General features: G+C 49.1%; 1 protein-coding gene across 2 annotated transcripts; it reads left to right on the top strand.

Moving 5' to 3' along the window:
- Window positions 1-11325: 11325 nt before the first annotated feature.
- On the top strand, window positions 11326-12733 carry LOC309973375 (transmembrane protein C16orf54). Of its 2 annotated transcripts, none has more exons than XM_082857597.1 (2): window positions 11326-11415; window positions 12045-12733. In XM_082857597.1, exon 2 carries the CDS (start codon window positions 12045-12047, stop codon window positions 12717-12719), a length of 675 nt encoding a protein of 224 aa, XP_082713723.1. In that variant the 5' UTR covers window positions 11326-11415; the 3' UTR covers window positions 12720-12733. The 2 variants fall into 2 exon arrangements, with proteins under 2 accessions (XP_082713723.1, XP_082713724.1); XM_082857598.1 differs by having other exon boundaries at window positions 11374-11420.
- The last annotated feature ends 4784 nt before the right edge of the window (window positions 12734-17517 follow it).

The raw sequence follows: 17517 nt of genomic DNA, 5'->3' as shown, positions 1-17517 counted from the left end.
GTAGGACGGTCAGTGGAGGGTACAAAGTGGGAAACACCTTCCTTCACTACAGGAGGAAAGTATCAGAGCAGATAGGGCTGCAAGAACCGGAGGAAGCCAGTGAGAATCCCCAGGCAAGCCATGAATGAAGCCAAGAGCAGACCTTGATATTTATGATTACTAATCTCTCCTTGCTAGGGTGGGGATAAGGGGTAAGGGGGCCAACCCCATTCTGGAGGGCGGAGAATCAACAAGGAAAAGAGCTGGGGCTCCTGCCGAAAACCCCAGCTTTCTTCGTGGGGAGAGAGGAAGAGATTATCAGCTGATGGAGAATTGGTGGCATTGCGCAGGTCTCTTTAGGGAAGCTGTGAAATGTTTGGAAGAGCAACTGTCGGGAGGGGAACGAGAGTTGTCCAGATCCATGTTACAGGGTGACTAGAGGCACTGACTATCGTGGGTTGTGTGATTTTCTCCAATAGGACAAAGAGCAGGTGGTTGTATTGGCTCAAGGCAGAAGGTTTATGAGGAAGGCTGTAAGGAGTGGGGTTGAAGTGATTCACAATGAAGTCAAGGTTATAGAGGAAGTGGGGTGAGGTCAAAGAGGGCGGGTAGTCAGTGATGACCTCCAGGATGTGGGCTCCAGGAGAAAGAAGTGTCAATAAGATGGACCATCAGGTGGAGCAAGAGGAAGGGGAGGCTCAGTGCTTGGGGAATTTGATGGTCAATGTAGAGCAATCCTGAATGGTAAGAAGGTCTAAGGCGGTCCCTAGTGTGGACGGGCAGATCTTTATGGTCTTGAAAGATGAGATGAGAAGCAATGCTAGGTCAAGGTAAACAAGGACTGAAGTGCTAAATGAGGTTCTTTATATAAAGTATTTAATATTATCTCAACAGCCCTTCAAGTTGGGAATTTGGGAAAAATAGAAATTCAGGCACAAATTAAGAAGACTGCCAAGTCCCTTGGAGCTATTAAGATGGGAAGCTCAGCACAGAGTACTCTGCTCAATATTCTTTTTTTACATTTTTTGGCCATGCCGCATGGCATGTGGGATCTTAGTTCCCCGAACCTGCACCCCCTACATTGGAAGTGTGGAGTCTTAACCACTGGACCACCAGGGAAGTCCCTCTGCTCTGTATTCTGTAACAACCTAAATGGGAAGAGAATTTGAAAAAGAATACATGATATATGTATTAAAAAGATACATGTATATGTATAACTGAATCACTTTGCTGTACACCTGAAACTAACACAACATTGTTAATCAACTATACTCCAAAATAAAATTAAAATTTTTTAAAGTATAAAAAAAAAGAAAAAAAAGATGGGAAGCTCAGATTAAATCCAGGGCTGACTGGTTCCAAAGCCCAGGTTCTTTCCATCTCCCCAGATTTCCCCAAAGAGGTGGCACTTGGGACCTCTCTAATTCATTCTCATCATTTTTCACAGCTCTCAAGGTTGGAATCTCTGACTCTTGAGATCTTGGGGAGCCAGGTAGGTGAGACCGGGCAGGCCCTGACAGTGATAAAGCTCTCCTGAGCTCAGCGGCCCTGTCCTTATTCCCTGTAGGCATCAGGATGGCCCTGGGTAAGGGATGGAACCCTCAGCTGGTCTGGGCGCCCCTGCAGAGAGGGCAAAAGGGAAAGGAAGAGCAGCAGGAAACACCTGGATCTCTTGTTGCTCTGAATATATTTCACGTGATTGACCTGCTCAGGAAGTCATTCATTCAGCAGGAGGAGGACATGGGAGATGGTGAGATCTGGGTTCAGATTCAGCTCCAGCACTTGCTAGTTGTGTGACTTTGGAAGACACTAACCAGCTTTCTCAGTTTGCCCAAAATTAAGGGTATTTTGGGACATGGAACTTTCAATGCTAAAACCAGGACGGGCCCGGGCAAAATAGGATCGTTAGTCACCCCAGACAGGCTACTCAACCCTTCTAAGCCTCAGTGTCCAAGTATAAAATGTGCCCGTCTGCTGCCCGCTTCTCTGCTTCTCACACCTGAGGCTGCACTTTACAGAGAACACGAAGAGGGAGTGCGGTTTAATTCCATCTGGTTGGGAGAAGCTGAGGGTTGACTGCACGTTCCTTCATCTGCAGAAGCTGAAATTCTGAAGTGTAAAGCAACTTTTCACCAACGTTCTGCTTGGAGCCCTCAGCTGTGCTGATGTGGGGTCTGGAGCACGAATCAGGAACCTCCCCCACTGATCACGTCCCTGCCATTCCTGGTTGCTGCCTCTTGATCCCAGGTGGGCGTGGCAAGGTCCAAACACACCTTGCTCAGTAGGCAGTGGTGAGATGTGGGTTGTGGGTTGTGGATGAAGGCCACTTGAAGCATGAAACCCAGAACTCTGGTTGCAGTAACGTTGCTTAAGAAGGAGTCTTTAGGCTTCAGCCCGGATGGGTGGCGTAAGCATGGCAGGAAGACAGCACCGTCTTCCTGAAGGGTTGTCTCCCCTGGCGCCTGCTGCTGCTGCTCTTCTAGCCTGAGGTTGGTGTCCTCCACATTTTGCTCAGGAGCCAGGTTCATTGAGGTCCTCAACAATGTGGAAGGGGAAGGTGTGGAGCTGTCGTTGCTGGAGGAACGTGAGTTCTGAGCAGAAAGTAAGAAGTGGATGAACTTAACAGTTGTAAATTTGGCCACCCACAGTTCCTCAAAAAGTTACACATAGAATTACCATATGAATGAGAAATTCTACTCCTAGGTATGTACAGAAAAGGAACTGAAATCATATGTCCACCCAAAATCCTGGACCTGAATGTTTCTAGCAGCCTTACTTGTAATAGGCAAAGAGTGGAAACAACCCACATGTCCATCAACCGAGGAAAGGATAAACAAAATGTGGTACAGGTATCCCTCACTTTTCTTCCTTTCTTTCTTTCTTTCACTTTATTTTTGGTTGCATTGGGTCTTTGTTGATGCATGCGGGCTTTCTCTAGTTGCGGGGAGCAGGCGCTACTCTTGTTGCGGAGCATGGGCTCTAGGCACATGGGCTTCAGTAGTTGTGGTACGCAGGCTCAGTAGTTGTGGTGCGCAGGCTCAGTAGTTGTGGTGCACAGGCTTAGTTGCTCAGCGGCATGTGGGATCTTCCTGGACCAGGGCTAGAACTTTGTTCATGTCCCCTGATTTGGCAGGCGGATTCTTAACCACTGTGCCACCAGGGAAGCCCCTCTTTCTCTCTTTCTTTCTTTCTTTCTCTTTCTTTCTTTCTTTCTCTCTCTCTCTTTCTGGCCATGCTATGAAGCTTGCAGGACCTTAGTTCCCCAATCAGGGATCAAACCCATGCCCCCTGCAGTGGAAGTGCAGAGTCTTAACCACTGGACCACCAGGGAAGTCCCTTCCCCACTTTTCTTGAAAGTTCACTTTTTGCCACTTTGCTTTTAGGAAAACCTACATTAGTACCTGTTTTTGCTAGCCAAAAGAAATCTGAAGAGGATTTTCGCTTTTACAATAGTAAAAGCCAAAAGGTGAGAGTAGTATTCAGTGTCTGTTTTGCAGCGAGTGGTTATAGAGGCAGCACATACCCCAAGCAAGGGAGTGGCACAGCCAAGCTCTTTCCCCAGAAACTACACTCAGCATCTCAGCATCCAGCCACCATAGTTTTCAACTGTGTCTGTGGGCATCTGTGCTTTATCTCGGTTTATTTTGTGCATCCATTAGCAAGATGTGTCCTAAGATAATTACTTCTTCACTTTGTCATTTCAGTTTACGGAAGGCTTCATAGGAACGCTCTACTTTCAGGTAGTGGGAAAGACAAATATTCATATGGTGAAATATTATTTATTCAGTGATTAAAAAACAGGAGTGAAGCACTGATTCATGCTATAGCATGGATGAACCTTGAAAACATTATGCGATGTGAAGGACACAAGACACAAAAGGCCACAAATTGTATGGTTGCATTTATATGAAATGTCCAGAATAGACAAATTCATAGAGAAAAAGCAGATAGTGGTTGCCAGAGACTGCGGGGGAGGAGGGAATGGGAGTGACTACTAGTGGGTATACAGTTTCCTTTTGGGGAGATGAAAATGTTCTGAAATTGGACAGTGGTGGTGATTGCACAGTCTTGTGAATACACTAAAAACCACTGAATGGAACACCTGAAAAGGGTGAAATTTATAGTATGTGAATAATGGCTCAATAGAAACAATAATAAATAAATAAAGTCTGGCCACCCAGTGCTGCTACATGTAGAAAGTGCAGCAATGGAGTGATGTATTCAGGATCCAGTTGATACCCCTTGGCATTGGGATGGGAGAGCTAGAGGATGGATGAATTTGGATGGATGAGTTTTCTGGAACCAGAATACAAGTGAGTCCTCCAGCTGGATCTCAGGTGACTAATGACCCATAGAGGCAGTAATCCTTTCTGATGAATGAGACAGTGATAGTCAGGTATGTGGTAAAGGACATGAAGTTTGATGTTTTCTTTCTTTCTTTCTTTTCTTTTTGGCTGCGTTGGGTCTTCATTGTTGCATGCGGGTTTTCTCTAACTGCAGTGAGCGGGGGCTACTCTTTGTTGTGGTGCGCAGGCTTCTCATTGCGGTGGCTTCTCTTGTTGCGGAGCACGGGCTGTAGGCGCGCGGGATTCAGTAGTTGTGGCACGCGGGCTCAGTAGTTGTGGCTCACGGGCACTAGAGCACAGGCTCAGTAGTTGCGGTGCACAGGCTTAGTTGCTCCACGGCATGTGGGATCTTCCCGGACCAGGGCTCGAACCCGTGTCCCCTGCGTTGGCAGACGGATTCTTAACCACTGTGCCACCAGGGAAGTCCCTTGATGTTTTCTTGAGAGCATCCACCTCCGCCAGAATCAGGCTAAGAACCAGAGTATGGTCAGGCTCAGTACACATAGGACTTGGGGAAAGTTGTGGTAGCCCCTTGGGCCCTCCTTTCTCCTGGAAACATCTGTTGGGCAGCGATGCAACATAGAGTGTAGGTGTTGGCCACTGAGAGCCTCAGTCTGGAATATACCTCATTAACTTTTCAAGTAGCATCATGGTGGAGAAAAAGGACCCACAAAAGCCACCTTGTGGGCAGGGCCCCCCCCAAACATACTCAGCTCAAATGATCGTTTCCTCAAGATCCATCAGGTCCAGTTATCTCCAAATGGGGCTTCAGTTTAGCGCTACAGAGAACTATTAAGGTGTAGGCATGGCCAGATTAGGCAGGTGGGGTCCAAGCAGAAGTGAAGGGGGTACCAGGCAGTCAGTTAGCAATTCCTTTAGCAAGTCTAAAAGTGAGCAGAACCCCAGTGGGTAGCTCACCAAGCCGCCACATCTCTGTTCCTTTGAGGTCCACATACACTGGGCCTGGCATCATCTGGAACTTCTGACTGGAGAAGACATGGCCCAGAACTCCAGTTCTGCAAACAGATGTTTCCTCAGAGAGGCTGCACTGCTGGGAAAGCCTGCTTCTTCCCCTCCCCTGTCTGCCTGCTGCCCAAATAAATCAGGCAGTTTTACCCAGGAAGCCTTCTTAATATTATGAAATATTACACAATATAGAAAAGTACAAAAAAAGAAATGTTCTGTACAATAATAATAAAGCAGTTTTTTACTTAGTAACTTTGAGTTACCTGTGGGATCTAGTTGGAAATTCTGTTCCAGGAGTTCCTTGGCGATCCAGTGGTTAGGATTCTTTCACTGCCGTGGGCCCGGGTTCAATCCCTGGTCGGGGAACTAAGATCCTGCAAGCCATGAGACCAAAATTTAAAAAAAAATAAATTCTGTTCTGGAACATAGTTAACAGGCCTAGGATTATATTAAATAAACATTTGCAGGTTGCAGGTCACAGAAACCCAACCCAAACTATGAAGCACAAAGGGAAATGTATTATAAGGACGCATGAGCCAAGGACAAGACTCTAGCTGGGCATCTGGAGGGAAATGGAACCAGAGACTCAAACAGCATCAGAAATCTCTCTCTTTCTCCAGTGCTCCTCTCTCTGGTCCGCGTGATGGGAGAGGGAGCACTGAGAGTTCCCAACCCTCACATCTAACAGATTCAGTCACCCAGAGACATTCAGTCTCAGTTCCAAAATTCCAAGGGAAAGAACTCATTGGTCCAGCCTACCTGAGGCATTCAATCAACTCACGGTTAAGTGTGTGTGTGTGTGGTGGGGGTGACATTATAGGAATGTGACGGCTCTTACTGCAACCATTCAGAAAAGACACTTCCTCAAATAGTGGCGTCAGTCTAACAATCCCACAGGTGTCCACTGCAGGGCAGAAGCTTTTGGAGCCCCAGAGGATGTAGACCATAGCAGTGGGTCTCAACCTTGGCCGCCCATTGAAATCACCTGGAAAACCTTGAAGACTGTTGCCTGGGTCCCTCCCCAGACGTTCTGATTTACTTGGTCTGAGGTGTGGCTTCAGCCTCAGGCTTTTTTTTTTTTTTTTTTGGCTGCGCTGCACAGCACGCAGGATCTTAGTTCCCTGACCAGGGATCGAACCTGTGCACCCGGCAGTGGAAGTGTGAAGTCTTAACCACTGGACCGCCAGGGAAGTCCAAGCCTCAATCTTTTTAAAAAGCTCCCGGGGTGCTTCTAACATACGGCCAAGGTTGAGAACTGGCTAGTGCCGTGCTTTTCAGACACTCACGCGCCCACATGTCACTTGGGTATCCTGATAAGATACAGCTTCTGATCCAGTAGGTCTGGGCGGGGCCTGAGATTGTGCATTCTGATGCTCTCTCTGGGTGCTGCTGACCGTCTGGGAAGCCAGGTTCTAAAGCAGCACTGCCCAATAGTGCTTTCTGTGATGGCAGGAATGTTCTGTAGCTGCACTGTCCATACAGTGGCCACTAGCTGCAATGTAATTAGTGGATTAATTAAATGAAATGTAATTAGTGAGACTGAAGAGCTGAATGTTTTACTTGACTGAATTTGAATTTGAAGAACCACACCTAGCTAATGGCTACCGTATTGGACAGAGCAGGTCTAGCGGATTTCATCCACAGGGAGGGCGTATCTGAATGACCTGTGGGATTTCTTAACCAACTCAGTGCTCTCGTGGCTACCATGTTCCTCCTCACCCTCCCCAATTCAGGCCCTAAAACAGTGTAATAGAATGGGCGGGGGGCGGGGGGCGAAGAATAGGGATAAAGAGTGAACCCTGGAGAAGGCTCCACAGGTTATTCTGAAGTACTGTCCTTACTCACTTGGTGAGAAACACTGATGTAGAATGTTCCAGATTATCTATTTCTCTGCTACAAACCCACCCTCGAACTTAGTGACCTAAGACAGCAATATTTTTTTTTTCTCATGAATCTGCTTTTTGGCCAGGGCTGAGTAGGGATAACTCGGCGTCTGCTGACGTGGCTGGAAGCCTGGGACTGGAGTCATCTGGAAAGGAGCTTGCTTACGGGTCAGAGAGTTGACGTTGGCTGTCAGTTGGGACCCTTGCTGGGACTTTGACCAGGGCACCTACTTGTGTCTTAGGCTTCCTCACACATGGTGACTGGGTTTCAAGGATGAGTAGAGAGTGGGAATGAGCCCAAGCCACATGGGAACAGCACTCTCCCTATTTTTTAACCTAGCTGTGGCAGCCATACTGTCACTTCTGCTGAATTCTAGTCATTAGAAGTGAGTCATGGGACTTCCCTGGTGGCACAGTGGTTAAGAATCTGCCTGCCAATGCAAGGGACATGTGTTCAATCCCTGGTCTGGGAAGATCCCACATGCTGTGGAGCAACTAAGCCCGTGTGCCACAACTAGAGTCTGCGAGCCACAACTATGGAAGCCCTCGTGCCTAGAGCCGGTGCTCCACAGCAAGAGAAGCCACCGCAGTGAGAAGCCCGTGCACCGCAATGATGACCCAATGCAGCCAAACAATAAATACATAAAATTTAAAAAAAAAGAAAAAAGAAGTGAGTCACAACGGCCAGCCCATATCTACGAGGCAGGGGATGAGATTCTACCTCTGACAGGAGGAGTGAAAAGGAATTTGGAGACATGTTTTAAAACCACCACGTAAGGATTTCCCTGGTGGTCCGGTGGGTAAGATCCTGCACTCCCAATGCAGGGGCCCGGGTTCGATCCCTGGTCAGGGAACTAGATCTCAAATGCTGCAACTAAGACCCGGCGCAGCCTAAATAAATAAATAAATATTAAAAAACCACCACATACACTTAGGAGCGAAGAGCACCAAGGGCAGAACTCTGCACACAGCAGCCCATGGGCCAGCTGCACAGTGTATGAGAAATAGAGTTTTACAACACAACATTGTAAAACAACTGTATTTCAATTAAAAAATAAAAATAAGACTTCCCTGGCGGTCCAATGGTTAAGACTCCGTGCTGCTACTGCAGGGGGAACGGGTTTGATTCCTGGTTGGAGAACTAAAGATCCCGCATGTCGCATGAGGTGGGCCAAAAAAGAAAATAAAGGGTGGGGGGAAATAAAATGCATATGGAGTTCAAAGAAAATCCTAAAGGAGATGAAAGTGGAAGAGCTTTAAGGGAAAAAAAAAAAAGTTTAACTGGTTCCAAGCACAGCCAGGCTCATCCCAGAACACTTGGATCCAGGAGCACCCTGTCAACCAGAAGACTCCTGCACAAAGGCCTGTTTTCCAGACTCCTGACCAGAGACTTCCCTTTTACACACACTCCTTGAGTAACTTCCTGATTCCTTTTTTCAGAAATTCTTGCATGGTGGAGGGGGAGGAAGCTAGGGGTCAGAATACCTGGGTTTTGCTCCCTACCCTGCAGAAGCCTGTAAAAAAAATGCAGGTTTATTTGGGAGTGAGGAAATTGTAAGGAATCATTTTCCTCTTTATGTTTCAATTTTTTATACTATGATTTAAAGTTTTCATGGTGGTAAAATATATATACCATAAAATTTACCATTTTAACAATTTTTATTTTATTACCTATTTATTTTTTAATTTTTTGGCCATACTGCGTGGCTTATGGGATCTTAGTTCCCCGACCAGGAATTGAACCTGTGCCGCCTGCAGTGGAAGCACTGAGTCCTAACCACTGAACCCCCAGGGAATTCCCCCATTTTAACAATGTTTAAGTGCACAGTGCAGTAACATTAAGTGCATTCACATTGTTGTGCAACCGTCACCATCTTCCATCTCCAGAACTTTTTCATCTCGTCAAACTGAAATTATGTGTGTGTATATATATATACATATATGTTGGCAGCACCATGCGACATGCAGGATCTTAGTTCCCCGAACAGGGATTGAACCCGTGCCCCATGCATTAGGAGCGAGGAGCCTTAACTTCTGGGCCGCCAGGGAAGTCCTCAAACTGAAATTCTAGACCCATTAAACACCAGCTCCTGGCAACCACCATTCTACTTTCTGTTTCTTGGAGCCTGACCACTCCAGGGACCTCATATGAGTGGAATCCTACAGTATTTGTCCTTTTGTGTCTGCCTTATTTCACTTGGCATAACGTTTTCAAGGTTCATCCATGTTGTAGCATGTTTCAGAAGTTCCTTCCTTTTTAGGCCTGAATAATATGTATGATATAAACAATATTTTATATATAATATAAACATTTTGTTTATCCATTCATCCATCAATGGACGTTTGAGTTCATTTGAGTTCTTTCCACCTTTTGGCTTTTGTGAATAACTCTGCTATAAACATTAGTGTGAAAATATCTGTTTGTGTCTCTGCTTTCAATTCTTTTGCACATATGTAGACATATAATTGCTGGACATATGGTAATTCTATGTTTAATTTCTTGAGGAACCAGTTAGAATTTTTTAAGCCTTTTTGTAAGTGATGAAAAACAGTTAAGAATCAAAACAGCCAGTTTGATACCTTAGGAACAACAACAACAAAAAATCATACCTGGTCTTTCTGGTTTGTTTGTCTGTTTGTTTGTTTTTTAGTTTATTTAATTTATTTATTTTTGGCTGCATTTGGTCTTTGTTGCTATGTGCAGGCTTCCTCTAGTTGTGGCAAGCGGGCCTTCTCTTTGTCATTGCGGTGGCTTGTTGCGGAGCACAGGCTCTAGGTGCGCGGGCTCAGTAGCTGTGGCTCGTGGGCTTCGTTGCTCCGCGGCATGTGAGATCTTCCCAGACCAGGGCTGGAACCCGTGTCCCCTGCATTGGCAGGTGGATTCTTAACCACTGTGCCACCAGGGAAGCCCTGTGGTTCTGAATAATGTTTACTGTTCTAGAGCTTTAATTTTTTTAAAAAGAAAGACTAATTACAAGAGAACATACATAACAATTTTCAGGTTTTATTTATTTGGAATTTCTTTTAAAAGAAAACGTTTTATCGTCATGAATACATATCACACAAAAATTACCATCTTAACCACTTGTACATATCCAGTTCAGTGGTATTAAGCTCAGGTTTTATTTTAAGGCTTATAATCTCATCAAATTCTAATCTCGGTGGGTGATGCATATTAAGGCCAGAGACTTGGGACTCTCCTTTCCACCTACTCCTACCCCTGCCACACTTTGTACTCCTTCTGGCCCTTCCCTCCAAACCGCAAGGACAGAGCAATCTGAGTCAGGCTGCCTTTGTGACCTTCTTTGGTAAGACACTAACATTTCAACATATTTTTTGTAGCCTTTCACATTAAATGGCTGTCATTTTGCAAAACAAAATCTGAGTACGTAGGAAGAGTTCTGTTGTGTACACGTTGTTTGGCAGAGAAGGAATTTATATCTATGCTTCCCCCATCCTCCTATATACATGAGGTGTGGGACTTAGAACACAACACCTCCCTTATTTAGGGCTTACCTGCCATCTGTCAGTGAGTGAGTCGATTCTAGACAGTCTCTGAAAGGCTCCCAGTCCAGGAGCTGATGATTCTCTCCTTAACACTAAGCACCAGGAGAAAGGAGCCGAGATGACAAATGTTCGTGGTCTTGGAGAGAGGCCTCAGCATACTTTTTAGCCTTGGATCCTTCCCAGAGGCCTGACGTTTTTGCTACCTGAGCCTCACCTCACAGAGTTTCCAACCAAAACTGGGGCTAAATGGTCTGAGGACAAGAAGATATATGTTTGTGAAGTGCATGGAGAAGGTGGGCAAGCAGGAAGGTGTGTGGGGACAGATATCAGGAGTGGGTACGGCGGGGCCCAGTGGGCAGGGCAGGGACACAGCAGCCACCTGCGAGCAGGTAGAGCCACCTTGGTGGTCTGGATGGGCTCTGTCTCTCTCTCTTGGCTTCCAGGTAATTGTTCTGGGGCCTGGGGCCTGACTGTGGGGTGACACTGAGTACAACAGAACCACTGCCCATTCCGGCCCCACCTCTCACCAGGAAACGCCTCCCCACCGCAGTGACCACATCCCCCCAGGTTGCCTTGGAAACACTCTGTGGGGGCTGGGAAATCCAGGGCACAGTTGCCCAGCAACAGGTGGTGCCCTCCCTTCCGCCCTCATCTGAGGCAGCTGCCCTGCACCCTTGGCTCGCACAGGGAAGAGCGGCTCTGAGGGCAAGCCAGGAGCCCAGAGACTGACTGAGGTGAGGTGAGGAATGCAGGAGGCCCCTGCAGGTGGGGGACCTGGGGGACAGCCAGAGGCAGACAGAGACTGGGCAAAGCCAGAGAGGCGGAGACAGGTGCAGAGGTGGCACCTGTGACCTGGCACAACAGCAAACTCAGGGGAGCCTGCAGAGAACAAGACCAACTCCAAGGAGAGTTGTGAGGGCAAAGGAGCAGCCAGGGCGCTGCCAAGGTGGCCGGGAGCGGGGCCCACACGCAGGGGCAGCGCTGGGACGGAGGCTCTCATTTCCTCACCCAGCACTTCTTCTAAGCAAGACATGAGCGGGCTGAGACAGGAGGAAAGAAGTCCTTGGGTTCTTTGAGTTTGAGTTCAGTTTTGTCTGAGGCACTCTGGAGTCTGGGAGGAAAATGCAGCTTCCAGAAAGGGCCTGGGGATTCTGAACAGGAGGGCCTGGCTGCAGACCGAGGTGGGCCCCATCTCTCTGGCCATCTGGCTCCTTCCCGCCGTTTCTGGGTCCTCCGGGCTCCTCTGTCTGCCTGGGTCTGTTTCTCCAGCCAGATGTTGCTGAGCCTGCTCCCCTGGCCCCTCTCTCTCCTGATCGTGCCAACCCTGTCTCATGTGCTTCCTCTCCTGACCCCATCTCTCCAGATGCCTCCGACCCCAGAGCAGCCCTCTGGGCACATGGAGGGGCCCCCTGCATCAGAGGCCTCCTCATGGCCCCCGCTGCCCTGCGGGCCCTGTGTCCCCATCATGCTGGCCCTGGCCGCCCTGGCTGCTGTCTTCCTCCTGACCACGGCCGTGTTGGCCGAACGCCTGTTCCGCCGCTCCCTCCGCCCAGACCCCAGCATCTGCGCACCCACCCTGGTCTGGCGCCCGGGAGGAGAGCTATGGATTGAGCCCACGGGCACCCCCCGAGAGCGCTCCGAGGATTGGTATGGTTCCGCGGTCCCCCTGCTGATGGACCGGGCCCCAGACCCACCCACCCAGGGGGGCGCCTTGGAGGCACGAGTGACAGCCCCACCTGCCCCTTCGGCCCCATACTCCCCTCCCAGCTCCTTGGTCCCCCAGACCCCACCAAACGCCCCAACCCCTAGCACCTTCTGGAGGCCCCAGGTCTGGGAGGAGAGGCCCCACACCCCAGGCCTGGTGAGCTGGGCTGAGCCTGAACGGAGGCCAGAGGCCAGTGCGTATCCAGGGAGCCCCCAGGCCCGGAGGCTGCGGCCAGGAAGCCCCGAGCCTGAGTGGGGTCTCCAGCCTCGGGTCACCCTGGAGCAGATCTCAGCTTTCTGGAGGCGTGAAGCCCGGACCAGCGTGAGTTTCTGAATCCCCAGGGCCTGGAGGACTGGCCTCCCAGAGACCCCTGGGGGAGGCCCAACCTCAGAGGGATCCTAAGACCCTGAGGCTCCTGAGAACCTGAGCTGACAGCTGAAGCACCGGGAAAGAATGCCCCTCCCAGGCCTTTAACTTCTGGGTTTCAGTTCCCCTGGATCTGGGCCTGGGCAACCTGGGTGTGGACAGAGCCTGTGCTGCGGGGCAAGCTCAGAGGTGCCTTTGCTTAGCTGCCCGGGGCAGGGGCTTAGAGAACTGGAGTTGCAGCCACCTCTGGGCCAGAAACTGCCAAGATCACATTCCAGATGAAGAACTCAAGGTACCAGACAGACAGGGAATAGCATCAACGCCGCGGCTCCCACCCTCGTTCAGTGTGTGCCTAAGATGCCGACATCGGAGTGAGGGCCCCGAGGACGCTGAAGAACAGAGTGTGGTGATGACAAGGGTCAGCCGTGCTAGCAGGAGATGACGGGAATCCAGCTTCCCAGAGCCACATCATCCCTCCAGAAAAACACATACAGAGAGGTCAAGGTCAGGCAAAAGAGCATCTTATTACATATAAACTGTGGCCTTGACCCCCACCTCGCAACAAGAGGCCATCTCTTGCCTGCACCTGGGACCCAGAGTCGCAAAAGGCCGGCGGGCAGCATGTCCTCTCGAGGCCGCCGCATCCCAGCCCTCTGGATCTTACCCTTCCGCGGTGAGGGGAGCCCAAGCCAAGGAGATCTGAGTTTGATCCGGTGTGGAAAGGAACGTTCTCCCAGAACGTGGCCCCTGGCCGTCTTCCCTCCCAGCTTCTTGGAGTGGTCCAGAGAGACAGAGTTGCCCCAAGACAGGCTTACTTATGATGCTCCACCCCACAAAAATGGAGCCCCAATATCTGTATCAGCTGACCTCCCCTCTGGGCGCAGAGCCAGGTGTTGGGGGGAGGCGAAGGAGTTTCCATTCGCTGGGCTCTGACTTCTCAAACCTCAGTCCTGAACGTTAGGATTTTGCCACGTCAGTTACTGCCTGTACTTTATATTTTTCTTTAAATTGGTTTACCATTTGCTTAATAAATTCATTTTACAAGGAATCTGTTTTGTATCACTTCTGTAAATGGAAAACCAAGTATCACTTGTCAGAAATAGAAGGTAAAACATGGAAACGAATACAGTGTAAACAAAGGTATATGGTTCTAAGTAGACGTTGTTTCCTGCTGGAGGCATCGACCCTGAGATCTGCTCTGCTTTGTCGAAAGGCTCAGCAGGTATTAGGAAAGTGTTAGACATTCTGGTGCCACCCTGAGACCACCCTTGAGAAGTGCTGTGATGGATGAGAGCCCTGCATGGGGAGCAGCCACCCTGTGCTACTTGATGCTGGCCAGGAACTCCCCCGCCCCGCCACCAAGTTCACCCACACCCCGGAAATGCTGTCAGGCAGAGGCCAACACTCTGCTCTTCCTCCTCAGAGGGCCAGAGAGCACCTGGGCCTGGACCTCCCTTCTCACCCCTTGGATGCCAGGAGTTGGACGAGCAGCCAGGGCTTTAGAAGCCCCCTGGCTGAGGGACATCCACGCCCCACCCCCGGCTGCACTCATCCAGCCTGTGTTCCCAGCATCTTCCCTGAGCCAGGCCCTGAGGAGGGAGGAATCAGACCTGGCCCCCGCCCTCAGGGAGATCTCAGTCTCTCTAGTGGCAGGGGTGGGGGTGGAGGGAGGTGAGATAAGACAGGAAGACATAACTGATACAAGATCAGGGCTGCTGTCCCACCTCTGTCACTCACAAGCCAGGTAACTATGTCACTTCTCGTTGTCACCATCAGCTGACAGGACTGGGTTGTGGGGACTCTGCCCAAGAAGCATGAACAGTCCCTCAGGGACACAGAACCGAGAAACCACGCTCAGAGCTTAGAGGCCTGCATGCCAAGGGCTCAGCAGAGGCAGGATGGTGGGGAAGGGACACCAGGGACAAGGCCCCAGTTCTCTATCTGGTTCTATCACTCACTCTTGGAGAAAAGTACTTTTTGTATTACTGGGCCTCACATTCTTTCTCTTTACAAGAGAGTTGAAAGTTGAACAGATGCTCTCTTGGGACTTTTCTAGCTGTGACATCTAAGGATACAGTAAAATGAAAGATGGATACCTGCACCCATGCATGGGTGAATGTGATCTCCCTGAGGCAAAGTCCAGCTTGCTGTCCCCAAAGTCACCTTTATAGCCCCAGACCCAGAACAGGATCTAAAACACAGCAGGAGCCCAAAGAAAGGAGAATGAATGAATAAGTAGACGGATTCATAGATACATTTGTTTTACCGTTTCTCCTCTTTATTTTAAACATCTCCTCTTCATTTTGAACACCATCTTACTGGAACTTCCCTGGTGGTCCAGTGGTTAAGACTCCATGCTTCCACTGCAGCGGGTGTGGGTTCAATCCCTGGCTGGGGAACTAAGATCCCACGTGCCTTGGGGTGTGGCCAAAAATTAAAAAAAAAAAAAAAAAAACACCATCTTATCACTTTCTCATGTTGAGTTCTTCCTTTATGCTATTTGACATTTAAAACGCACTTCCTGGGGCTTCCCTGGTGGTGCAGTGGTTGAGAATCTGCCTGCTAATGCAGGGGACACAGGTTCGAGCCCTGGTCTGGGAGGATCCCACATGCCGCGGAGCAACTAGGCCTGTGAGCCACAACTACTGAGCCTGCGCGTCTGGAGCCTGTGCTCCGCAACAAGAGAGGCCGCGATAGTGAGAGGCCCACGCACCGTGATGAAGAGTGGCCCCCGCTTGCCACAACTAGAGAAAGCCCTCGCACAGAAACGAAGACCCAACACCGCAAAAAAATTAATTAATTAATTAATAAACTCCTACCCCCAACATCTGAAAAAAAAAAAACGCACTTCCTGGGCTTCCCTGGTGGAGCAGTGGTTAAGAATCTGCCTGCCAATGCAGGGGACATGGGTTCGATCCCTGGTCCGGGAAGATCCCACATGCCGTGGAGCGATGAAGCCTGTGCACCACAACTACTGAGCCTGAGCTCTAGAGCCCTTGAGCCACAACTACTGAGCCCACGTACCACAACTACTGAAGCCTGCATATCTACAGCCCATGCTCTGCAACAAGAGAAGCCACCACTCGCCAGAGCTAGAGAAAGCCTGCACACAGCAGCGAAAACCCAACGCAGCCAAAAGTAATAAATAAATAAATTTTAAAAATAAAATAAAATGAAACGCACTTCCTGTATGGCCCTTCACCCAATAATTCTGGAGTTCCAAGTTCTAGGGTGTCTGCTCACTCTCCTTCGTGACAGATGGCTTCCTCTTGTTTTCTAAGTTGGGGTTGTGAACTCAGCTTCAACAGGGCCTTAGTAAGAATCCAGGTGACTAGTTCCAGGGTGTCTCTCTAGCGAGCTTCTGTGTTTGCTCCTGCCAAGGATGCCTCAGGGGAATAACGAACCCTGGACCACATTATTTGTTCATTTTATTTGGGCTTCCGAGACTATGCAAATGGTATAAATTTGAACCCCAAATTTAAATGAGGGCACACCTTTGGTTATGAATTCTCAGGGGAGACTTTCTATTGCCTCTAGATCTCAGGGTGAGACCCACGAGGTTCTTTTGTGCTTTATGGGCTGATGGAAAGATTTTTTTTTTCCTAATCTGCTTTTCCACTGAGGGTTGCCACCCTTTAAGGGGCTGAGCTGTATATTAGGGTCTCAGTTTTCAACGCCCCAGGTAAGGCCTCCAAAATCTCCGTGGATATAAAACCCAAACCCTTCATTTTGCCAAGATCTACAACTGCCCATGAGCTCCCTTAGCTTTGGTTTTCAATTTACCTCTTCGTGTGTGGCTCCAGGGATTCCCCTTAGTTTCCTGAAACCCAGCTGTGCTTTGTAAAGGATGTTTACTTGATTTTATGTAGCATTTCTAGATGTTTCACAGCAGGGATGTGCTTGTCAGGTTATACCATTCAAAATATCACAAAAAACAGATGATTTCCTCTATAACCAAGTTCAAATCTTTGCAGCCAAACTTCTGGAAAGAGCTGTCTGTCCTAGCAGTCTACATTTTCTCATCTTCCCATCACTCTGCAACCTGCCACAGGCTTCTATACACTTCCTGCACTCTCTAGAAACTGCTTTCCCCCAAATCATGACCTACACATTTTAATCAAAGGATACCACTCAGCCTCCTGTGGGCAGCATTAGACGTTTTGATTCTTTTTTTTTTTTTAACTTTTTGGCCACACCGTGCAACATGTGGGATCTTAGTTCCCGACCAGGGATTGAACCCACGGCCCTTGCAGTGGAAGCACAGAGTTTTAACCACTGGACCACCAGGGAAGTCCTGATTCCCTTTTTGACATGTGCTCTTCCCTTGGCTTCTGTGACTCCACGTACATCTGAATTCCCTTCCCTCTGTCTGCCATCTTCTCTGATTCTTTTGCTCTCTGCCTTCTTCAGCCTTTGCTTTCCCTCGACACAGTCTTCCTGGGCAGTCCCACTGACACCCATAGCTTCAGCTCCGGGCCTGCCTGATGATCCGCAGGTCTCTGCCTCTGACTGTGGCAGATATGGTCCTCCTACAGACATCCTGCTATTATTCTAAAGTAATAGTACCAGTGGGAGAGAAAACAAGATGATTAACTAAAAGATTATCTCAGGGAGTTCCCTGGTGGCGTAGTGGTTAAGAGTCCACCTGCCAATGCAGGGGACATGGGTTCGAGCCCTGGTCTGGGAAGATCCCACATGCTGCGGAGCATCTAAGCCCGTGCGCCACAACTACAGAGCCTGCGCGCTAGAGCCCGTGTGCTACAAC

This window comes from Leucopleurus acutus (genome assembly GCF_964270905.1).
Source record: "Leucopleurus acutus genome assembly, chromosome: 16".
NCBI classification, from domain to species: Eukaryota; Metazoa; Chordata; class Mammalia; order Artiodactyla; family Delphinidae; genus Leucopleurus; species Leucopleurus acutus.
Note: the sequence above shows the minus strand (reverse complement) of the source record. Positions and strands in the feature narration are given on the sequence as shown.